Source organism: Salvelinus namaycush, chromosome 25 (genome assembly GCF_016432855.1).
Source record: "Salvelinus namaycush isolate Seneca chromosome 25, SaNama_1.0, whole genome shotgun sequence".
Lineage (NCBI taxonomy): Eukaryota > Metazoa > Chordata > Actinopteri > Salmoniformes > Salmonidae > Salvelinus > Salvelinus namaycush.
Genome location: NC_052331.1, coordinates 13,369,723 through 13,380,713, shown reverse-complemented (window position 1 = coordinate 13,380,713; position 10,991 = coordinate 13,369,723). Strand labels below are relative to the sequence as shown.

The 10,991-nt window shown below is 45.9% G+C and overlaps 1 protein-coding gene across 1 annotated transcript; it reads right to left on the bottom strand.

Annotated features, from left to right (window-relative positions):
• Window positions 1-224: 224 nt before the first annotated feature.
• LOC120020268 (ADP-ribosylation factor 1) lies at window positions 225-5,394 on the bottom strand. The gene is made up of 5 exons (XM_038963816.1): window positions 5,301-5,394; window positions 4,540-4,721; window positions 4,239-4,349; window positions 2,528-2,652; window positions 225-2,353 (listed from the first exon to the last, which is right to left on the bottom strand). The coding sequence occupies exons 2-5, from the start codon at window positions 4,682-4,684 to the stop codon at window positions 2,192-2,194; spliced, it is 543 nt and encodes a 180-aa protein (XP_038819744.1). The 5' UTR covers window positions 4,685-4,721; window positions 5,301-5,394; the 3' UTR covers window positions 225-2,191.
• Between the last annotated feature and the right edge of the window lie 5,597 nt (window positions 5,395-10,991).

The following is a 10,991-nucleotide window of genomic DNA, read 5'->3' as shown; positions in this document are numbered from 1 at the left end:
TGATCCAAGGAGATAAGAGGTTAATGATGTAATGTCAGCATGATCAAATCCAATTTACATTTCACTTAACGTTTACATGTTCTGTTTCTCTTTGTGTAGTTATCTAATTGCTTTAATTACAGTGCTTTTCTCAAAAAATTTAACTGAAACTTTACATTAAAAAAAAACCTGTTTAGACATTTTGGTAAAGAGATTAACAATGTTTTCAACAAAGGTTCAAGCAATCAGTTTAAAATCAAGAGAAGTTGTTTTAATCCAACGCCTTTAAAAAAACACTAAGACCTTTCCATAGCACTCTGGTGGACAGGGCTGGGGTCAATTCAGGAATCAAAATTAAATAAAATGCATCTATTTTCCACAACTTGAACTGTGGAGTAGAAGCATTTTGAAAGTTTATTACAATCAAGTTTCGAATTCACTTCCTGAATTGACTGCCTTCAATTCAATCCCAGCCCTGCTGGTGGAATAACACCCAAAACCTTTTGATAAGAAGCTCAAAGGTTCGTAATGGAACAGCATGTTTCTTTGACATGAAGACAAAAGTATACGTCAGAACTTGCCAAGGACAACATGAGCTGCAAAGGAGAGAAGATACTAGCACTCATTTCAAAAATGTGGAGCTCATACAGATTTCTTATTGCCACTGACACATGATACATGCCTCATTCCAAAACAATTAATATACTTTTATCATTTTCAATAAAAAGGCATGAAAACAACATCGAGGTCATAATGGAGGCTAATGCAGTACATCAGAATGTAGGCCTATAACTGTTTTGTCATACCAGTGCATCACATAGCATACACCTTAAGTTATAGGGTTGTTGTGGCGCTAAGTCATTGTGATGAGGATGTTGAGGAAATCAAAGCATCCCAACCCTTGAGCACCTGCAGTTGACAGGAGGGGTAACGACAGAATGCTTGTGCAGACTAAAAATGTAAACAATCAATTAGCTAGTCCCGCTGACAATCAAAGTGTGTTTGAGATAGATTCTGCATAGGATATGGGATTATTATAGCAAATGGATAGGCAGGAAGGAATTCTGCTTCTTTAGGCATTGTGAAGATCTGTTGATTTGTGCAGAATCTGTGAATCTCTAACATGCACGTGTTGCTCGCCAACAAGACCAACATACGGACCACATCCTGCACTTTTTTTGCTATTAAATTCAGGTTCATTGCGACAAAGGCAGTACACATGATTATTAACCTAAGCCGCTGTCATACAAACAATGCTGAACAGACACCTCTGCACCTCTGTTCATCATAAAGCAGGTGAATGATGACTCAGAGGAACAGACTGCATGGCAGCCACTTCTCAAAATGATATGGCACACAACAAAAGCTGGTAAGTGTTGACAAGACTTTTCGACTTTGAAGCTCACGAGCTGTTTTAGGCTTCATCTCAAGAACATTCTCACAGTACAACTAGTTAATGCCAGTGTTTTGCTAAATGGTATTTTGGGAGAGCAGGTTATTGTAGCATTGAGGTATTAAACCATAATTGTTTCAAGTAGTGCATCTGTATATATGCATTATTCAGACCCCCCCCCCCAAAAAAAAATTAAACGCTCCTTCTTACAGTACAAATTACCAGCTGACGTATAATGCAAAGTCATAAAATGTTAGGTTGAGACATGGGGTCCCATGATAGCTGGTTTATTTATTTATTTTTGCCTCCCTTTTCCATTTACTACACACGAGTAAGTCTACCCAAGGGCCAAGAAGAGGAAATAACCAAGGTTGATTTTTGTAAGTGTGCAATAAGCTGCCTCATAACCCCCCCCCCCAGAAATTGACTATTTACATTAAATAAGAAACCCTGACAGTTTTCCAAGATTGGGTTATTATCCCTCCTGGCCCATATGGTGTATTGTTGTAACTAGAGATGAGAAATGAGGGCAGCTTTCCAGTAGGTACGTTTTGACAAAAGTAGCTCAATTTGCAACATCAGAAGAGTACAAACAAGGGTAGAGAGATAGTGTTACCCTTTTCACACTACTAAACCGAGCCAAACTGAGCCATGCCGAGCTGTACTGCATCGGCCTGGTTACTCATCTACCACAGTTGCTAGAACCTTGCTGGAAAAGAAAATGTGAAAGGAAATCATCCGAGCCACTGTACGGTTTGGGTCGGCAGGATAGTGTGAAAACGGTATATGTGAGTTGAGGATGACAGCGGATGATTAGGCCTATTTCTGGTTTTTTAACTGATTAGACAACCAATCCAGTCCTTCATAGAGACCGTCTCCGCTGGTGGCACAGGTGGCCTGGATGTACCAGTTTCTATGGCGGAGGGAGTGCAGTCCCAGCTTGTCTGTGATTTCGGCCGCATTCATAGCATTTGGGAGGTCCTGAAAAGAGAAATTTTCCCATTATGAGACAAAAGCCAAGCCAGGGAAGGACATCCAAAGTATATTACAGGGGTGTTTATGTAGTCATTTCTATATTATTAAGACAAAAAAATGCAAGTCAGCTGCTTTTAGGCATCATACACTGGATAATTGAGATTAAAAAATGTAGGATACCTGTTTGTTAGCGAATACTAATAAGACTGCCTCTCGTAGTTCATCCTCTGCCAACATTCTCATCAGTTCTTCACGGGCTTCGTTCACTCGCTCTCTGTCATTGCTGTCCACAACAAAGATAAGACCTGAAAAACACCCCGAGAGAAAAACAGGAACATTTTGAGTCACCTGACTTGCCTCTACAGGCTCGACATTAGTGCTTGCCCTCTTGTCCAGGACAAGTTTTTTTTAAATTGTCGGACAAGAAGTATATAGATTTAAGTTGTCCGAGTGGACAAGTAAAACAATTATAAAAATTATCACAAAAATCACAATATAAAACAATTAGCCTATTACGATCAGAGAGGCTAACATTTGAATACTATTCAAATCTATTTTTCAATGTACACCAATAAAAAAGCCTACATGTCAAAATGTAGGTGATATGTCCAAACCGATGCTAACTTAAGTGAGGTGCCAGAAAATGTAGACAAACCTTAATGAGACTTTTAATTACATAAATATAGGTTAAAAGACAGTCATGTTTGACAAATATAATAAAGGATAATTAACATTAACGTCTAAAGGCATGATTCTGTTGACATACTTAAGGCAGTTAATTCAGATCAAATGGTCACAAGACTGGAGAGTGAAGGACAGTGCCTGTTGCGCACCGCATATCACCCGCCTTGAATCTGAGCGAAGTGGTCAGCATTTTGAAACTATTTAACCACAAACTTAATTGTTTAAAACCTGGACATTTTATGACACATGTCTTACCTTGTTTCAAAGTAGCCCGGTCAAAATATCACCATAGTAATGTTGAGGGAATTATTTTATAAACACTTATTATGCCATTGAAATCAGCCTTTTTCTCATGTTCTATTAGTTTTGAAATCAACATAATTTTATTGTCCAGCAGCCAAAGGTATAATCCTAGTCATATTAGTAACCCATGCTAGTTGATGCATCTCTATATCTACCCTTTTAATTTCGAAATTATATTTTCCTCCTGGTCAGATGAAACCGCTCACCAGTGCGGTGTTCTTTTGAGAGCAAGTGTATTCCCGCTAATTGCATTTTGGAACATTTGCGTGTAGTCTACAGCCATGTGTGCATTGTTTAGCTTATAATACGAAGAAATAAAACAATCAACATTTTAAGCTAAACGGTCTGATCTGTTGCAACAGCCTCATTGCTTTTAATTTTTTTTAAGTGGTTGTAAGAATTTTGGATCAGTCGTCCCATAACTGTCCCAGAGTCTGTTGAACCGTATATGTCTTTTTTTAAATCTTCCCAGGGATGACCATACACCCTTAATTTCGAGCCCTGGAGGGAATTATTTTATAAAGACATTTGGTATTTGGTTGTAATTGTAATGTTGCAATATTTTATAGGCTACCATGGGTGGCGAACCATCCTCCAGGAGAGCCTTAAAGGGGCATTGTTGTAATTTGAGACATGGCTTCTTTACCTATTCAAGCCTAAGGCAGAGTGTAGCCTACATTTTTGTCTGATTCTGTATGTTAAAAAAGTTTGTAATGCATTTTATTTTGTAAAGTGGTTCCTTGCATCATACAATGGGCAAGTGACTTCAGCTTTTGAAAAAAACAAACAAATCTGTCTTACTTGTCAAAAGCACAAGTGGCTAAAAAGTTAATGCCAAGCCCTGCTCTAGTCTGTTCACCCCTTTGACAGGAGTGAAATGACTTGCTGTCTGCACATAACTTACCCTGTGTGTTCTGGAAGTAATGACGCCACAACGGTCGAATTTTGTCTTGACCGCCTACATCCCATACTGTAAAACTTATGTTCTTGTACTCAACTGTCTCAACATTAAAACCTGAGTGGAGGAGAGAAGATATTAATAACCTGTACAACCTATTTGAGGCAAAACATTAACATGTCTAGGGGGAATGAATTATGCTGTTTTTAATTTAAAAAATTAACTCTCAATGATACACAAAATATAATATACATACAAACTGGGCTGACAACATTTAGGCCTACGTAACACCAGTACTACTACTTACCTATAGTTGGAATGGTTGTTACAATTTCTCCAAGTTTTAACTTGTACAGGATTGTTGTTTTACCAGCAGCATCGAGACCCACCATGAGGATCCTCATCTCTTTCTTGCCAAATGCTTTAAAGAGACTTGCAAATAAATTCCCCATAGTGACGATGGGGGATTCAACTTTGTCAGAAGGAAAACTAGAAAACAAGAGAAAAAACAATCAACTTTGTAACAGTCAGTGTGTATTTTTGTGCTGCCAATTATAGGTTAACCCAAATTTTAAGCAATTATAAGTTGTTCAATATGCCTAGTTTATAAACTTGCTGACAAGTTATTTTTTAAACTAGCAAGATAAGTTCTAACAGGAAGCTAGGGAGCTAGCTAACCATGTAACGTTAGCTAGCGTCAACTGTTACAGTTAGGTTATGTTAACTATCTAGCGTTATACAAATCATTTATATACTATCCAGTTGAATAAAGGAAGACAGCCATCGTGTACAAAACTGTCTTGCAGTGATTTGAAATTAGACAAACAGCTAGCTATAAGTTAGCTCTCTACTTAGCTAAACTAGCTAGCTGGATGTTTTGCTAGCGACGTTAGCAAGTGGAGCCCAGCTAAGTTAGCCTAGCCAGCCACCTGGCAAGTTTTTTCCATAACTTTTTAACTAGCTAGACGCCATGAAATGAATCCATTTTACGTTATATGGCTACTTAGAAAATAAAAACCATTTAAAATATGACTATTATCATATTCAAACATCAAGAGTATAAATTACAGTTGTTTTCAATTCTTTCCTCTTCAAGGCGTTTCCTTCCTCAAGATGGCGATTATTACTTGGTCACGTCAGAGCTTCCAGAATTACTTCCGTGAAACGGCAGAAACAGAGCCTTTGGCATATGGCCAGAGAGGAAGAGGGATCACTCGAACTACAATCGGTCTTCTCCAGCAGATGGCGTTTTTCTTATTTTTTCGCTCACCAAGCAAGGAGTTTTTGTATGGAGATCAATGAGTCGAATTTGGTCAACAAAATATCGAATGGCTTATTTGTTACAAGAGGGTTATTTGATCAAAAATACGTTTTGTAATGCTCAGGTTGTTATGAGTGTACTGATATAAGTAAGACACATGACATCCTGTCATCTTTTAGACAAAAACACTTTATATGTTTTGAGGGGTGGCAGGTAGCTTAGTTGTTAGAGTGTTGGACTAGTTAACGAAAGGTTGCAAGATCGAATCCCCGAGCTGACAAGGTAAAAATCGGTCGTTCTGCCCCTGAACAAGGCAGTTAACCCACTGTTCCTAGGCTGTCATTGAAAATAAGAATTTGTTCTTAACTGACTGGCCTACTTAAATTAAAAAATATCAGAGTTGTGCCTGTTAGTGCATCCCTGTATCCTTCAGATGTCTTTACCCTAAACTCAAGCTTAGCCATAAGCCTTACCAAACCTTAACCATTTAAAATGTCAACTTCAATGGGGTTGGGACATCCCAAAGATTCCTGATAGCAAGAACCACTGTGGTTGTTCAAACATGTGTCTGCCCTCTCATTGGCTAGAATGGTTTGTCTTCTTCTGTGAGGTTTAACGGCAGTTGGCATCCAATTTATCTTGCATTACCGCCACCAACAACACAGATCTACTACTCACAGGGATCCTTGACCAAACCATCCTCCTCTACTTCTGCCTCTCTCACACCGGACACTTCCGATCTCCAGCAACATGGGCACCCCTACAGTTGACACAACTTTTTCCACTGAAACTACACATTCCTCTGTCCCATGCCCTCCTGCACACTTCCCACATTTTGGAATCTCCCTCCTGACATGCCTGCAACATGACCATACTCGTGGTACCTGAAACACCTCAGTGGGTTCTGCACAAAAGCTCTAACAGGATAACTGATATATCCTAACATGACTTTGTCAAGTAAAGACTGATTCAGAACTAAAAAGGGCAGACAGTGACTTCTCTACTTACCCACGCTCATCCACCAGGTTTGCGTCTCACCAAACAGTGGTTGTCACTCCTTTCAATGGCGCCCTGTTCATAAGAGCAAAGCAAGAAATCGATCTTGCCCCGAGTTGCGTGACATGATTCGCCCACTCCCCCTGGGCAGAAGAAACACACACAGATATATCACAGAAGTCTTGAACACTAAACAAAGAACAAACACGCACAAAACCATGTGGGAACTAGATGGTTAAATAGGGAATAAATTATAATGTAATGGGAACCAGGTGTGTACAATCAAGACAAAACAAATGGAAAAAGAAACGTCGATCAGTGGCAGCTAGAAAGCTGGTGACGACGACCGCCGAACGCAGCCCGAACAAGGAGAGGCACCAACTTCGGCGGAAGTGGTGACAGTACCCCCCCCTGACCCGCGGCTCCAGCAGCGTGCCGACACTGGCCTCGGGGACAACCCGGAGGACGAGGCGCAGGGCGATCGGGGTGGAGACGGTGAAATTCCTGCAGTAAGGAAGGGTCCAGGATGTCCTCCACCGGCACACAGCATCTCTCCTCCGGACCGTACCCCTCCCACTCCACGAGGTACTGAAGGCCCCTCACCCGACGCCTTGAGTTCATGATGGCTCGCACAATATACGCCGGGGCCCCCTCGATGTCCAGAGGGGGCGGAGGAACCTCCCGCACCTCAGACTGCTGGAGTGGACCAGCCACCACCGTCCTGAGGAGAGGCACATGGAACGAGGGGTTAATACGGTAATCAGGGGGAAGCTGTAACCTATAACATACCTCGTTTAGTCTCCTCAGGACATTAAATGGCACCACAAACAGCGGACCCAGCTTCCGGCAGGGCAGGCGAAGGGGCAGGTTTCGGGTCGAGAGCCAGACCCGGTCCCCCGGTGCATACACCGGGGCCTCACTGCGGTGGTGGTCGGCGCTTGCCTTCTGTCACCTGATGGCCCGTTGCAGGCGCACATGGGCAGCGTCCCATGTCTCCTCTGAGCGCCGAAACCATTCATCCACCGCATGTGCCTCGATCTGGCTCTGATGCCACGGTGCAAGGACCGGCTGATAACCTAGTACACACTGAAACAGAGACAGGTTAGTAGAGGAGTGGCGGAGGGAGTTTTGGGCCATCTCTGCCCAGGGGATGAAAGCTCCCCACTCCCCCGGCCGGTCCTGGCAATAGGACCCGCAGAAACCTACCCACATCCTGGTTAACTCTCTCCACCTGCTCATTACTCTCGGGGTGAAACCCTGAGGTCAGGCGTTCCATGAACGCCCTCCAGACCCTCGACCCCTGATCAGACACTATATCCTCAGGCACCCCGTAGTGCCGGAAGACGTGTGTAAACAGGGCCTCCGCAGTCTGTAGGGCCGTAGGGAGACCGGGCAAAGGAAGGAGACGGCAGGACTTAGAAAACCGATCCACAACGACCAGAATCGTGGTGTTTCCTTGTGACGGAGGAAGATCCGTCACGAAATCCACCGATAGGTGTGACCACGGCCGTTGTGGAACGGATAGGGGTTGTAATTTCCCTCTGGGCAGGTGTCTAGGTGCCTTGCACTGGGCGCACACCGAGCAGGAGGAAACATAAACCCTCAATTCCTTAACTAAAGTGGGCCACCAGTACTTCCCACTAAGACAGCGCACTGTCCGACTGATACCAGGATGACCAGAGGAGGGTGACATGTGGGCCCAACAGATCAATCGATCATGGACATCAGACGGAACGTACAGACGCCCAACTGGACACAGGGTGGGAGTGGGCTCCGCACGTAACGCCCGTTCGATGTCCGTGTCAACCTCCCATACCACCGGTGCCACCAGGCAAGAAGCCAGATGTATGGGAGTGGGATCCGTGTACCGCTCCTCTGTGTCATACATCCGGGACAGTGCGTCTGCCTTAGCGTTCTGGGAACCTGGTCTGTAGGATAGGGTGAAAAGAAAACGGGTGAAAAACATGGCCCATCTTGCCTGGCGAGGGTTCATTCTCCTCGCTGCCCGGATGTACTCCAGACTACGGTGGTCAGTCCAAATGAGAAAAGGGTGTTTAGCCCCCTCAAGCCAATGCCTCCACGCCTTCAGAGCCCTGACAACAGCCAACAGCTCCCGGTCCCCCACATCATAGTTTCGCTCCGCCGGACTGAGCTTCTTCGAAAAGAAAGCACAGGGGCGGAGCTTTGGTGGCGTACCCGAGCGCTGAGACAGCAGAGCTCCTATCCCAGCCTCAGACGCATCCACCTCTAGTATGAATGCCAAGGAGGGATCAGGATGAGCCAGCACAGGAGCCGAGGTAAACAGAGCCTTCAGGTGACCAAAAGCTCTGTCCTCTCCAGCTGACCACTGCAGTCGCACCGGTCCCCCCTTCAGCAAGGAGGTAATGGGAGCCGCTACCTGACCAAAGCCCCGGATAAACCTCCGGTAGTAGTTGGCAAACCCTAAGAACCGCTGCACCTCCTTTACCGTGGTTGGAGTCGGCCAATTACACACGGCTGAAATGCGGTCATTCTCCATCTCCACCCCTGACATGGACAGGCGGTACCCTAGGAAGGAGACGTACTGTTGGAAGAACAGACATTTCTCAGCCTTGACGTACAGGTCATGCTCCAACAGTCGACCAAGCACCTTGCGCACCAGGAACACATGCTCGGCGCGTGTAGCGGAGTATATTAGAATGTCATCTATATACACCACTACACTCTGCCCGTGCAGGTCCCTGAAAATCTCATCTACAAAGGATTGGAAGACTGATGGAGCATTCATCAACCCGTACGGCATGCCGACGTACTCATAGTGCCCAGAGGTGGTACTAAATTCCGTCTTCCACTCATCTCCCTCCCGGATACGCACCAGGTTGTAAGCGCTCCTGAGATCCAATTTGGTGAAGAAGCGCGCCCCGTGCAATGACTCGGTCACACTGGCTATGAGAGGCAGCGGGTAACTATACTTCACCGTGATCTGATTTATACCTCTATAGTCAATTAACAGGCGTAAACCTCCATCCTTCTTCTTCACAAAAAAGAAACTTGAGGAGGCAGGTGAAGTGGAAGGCCGAATGTATCCCTGTCCCAGAGATTCGGAGACATATGTTTCCATAGCTGCCGTCTCCTCCTGTGACAGAGGATACACGTGACTCCTGGGAAGTGCTGCGTCTACCAGGAGATTTATCGCACAATCCCCCTGTCGATGGGGTGGTAATTGAGTCGCCTTCTTTTTACAGAAGGCGAGTGCCAAATCGGCATATTCAGGGAGGATGTGCATGGTGGAGACCTGGTTTGGACTCTCCACCGTAGTTGCACCTATGGAAACACCTATACACCTCCCTGAGCACTGACGTGACCATCCCTTGAGAGCCCTCTGTTGCCACGAAATAGTGGGGTCATGATCGGCCAACCAGGGAAGCCCCAACACCACAGGAAACGCAGGAGAATCGATCAGGAAGAGACTAATTCTCTCCTCATGACCCTCCTGCGTTATCATACATAGTGGAGCTGTGATCTCCCTAATCAGGCCCGACCCTAACGGACGACAATCTAAGGCATGTACAGGGAAGGGCACATCAACAGGAACAATAGGGATTCCTAATCTAAGTGCAAATGAATGGTCAATAAAGTTCCCAGCTGCGCCTGAATCTACTAGCGCCTTATGCTGGGAATGCGGGGAAAACTCAGGAAATTCTATACATACACACAAGTGCGCAACAGGGAGCTCTGGGTGAGTCGGGTGCCTACTCACCTGGGATGATCCACCAGTGCCCTGCCTGCTGCCTCGACTCCCTGGGAACCTCTCCAGCACCGACCAGCAGTGTGCCCTCTGCGGCCACAGGTGGTGCAGGAAACGGCCCCCCCTTTGGTCACCCTTAGAGCAGCACCTCCAAGCTCCATAGGTGTAGGATCGGAGGTGGGGGATGGAATGGATGGACCCCGATCCGGACTTCCGCGGGTAGCCAACAGGTTATCCAGCCGGATGGATAATTCCACCAGCTGGTCGAGGGTAAGGGTGGTGTCCCTGCAGGCCAGCTCCCGACGAACGTCCTCACGTAGACTACACCGGTAATGGTCGATCAGGGCCCTCTCATTCCATCCCGCGCTGGCAGCCAGGGTCCTGTAGTCCAGTGCGAAGTCCTGTGCGCTCCTCATCCCCTGTCTGAGATGGAACAAGCGTTCCCCCGCCGCTCTCCCCTCAGGTGGATGAACGAAGACCGCCCGGAAGCGGCGGATGAAATCCTCATAGCGGATCAACGCTGCGCCTATTCCTCCCCATTCGGCGTTTGCCCACTCAAGCGCTTTCCCCGACAAACAGGAGATGAGGGCGGACACGCTCTGGTATCCCGAGGGAGCCGGGTGGACGGTCGCCAGGTAGAGCTCCAACTGGAGTAGGAACCCCTGGCACCCGGCAGCCGTCCCATCATATGCCCTCGGGAGCGAAGGCCGAATCGCACTGGGTCCAGGTGACAGAGGGGTGGACACTGGTGTGGGTTGGGGTGAAGTTGATGGTG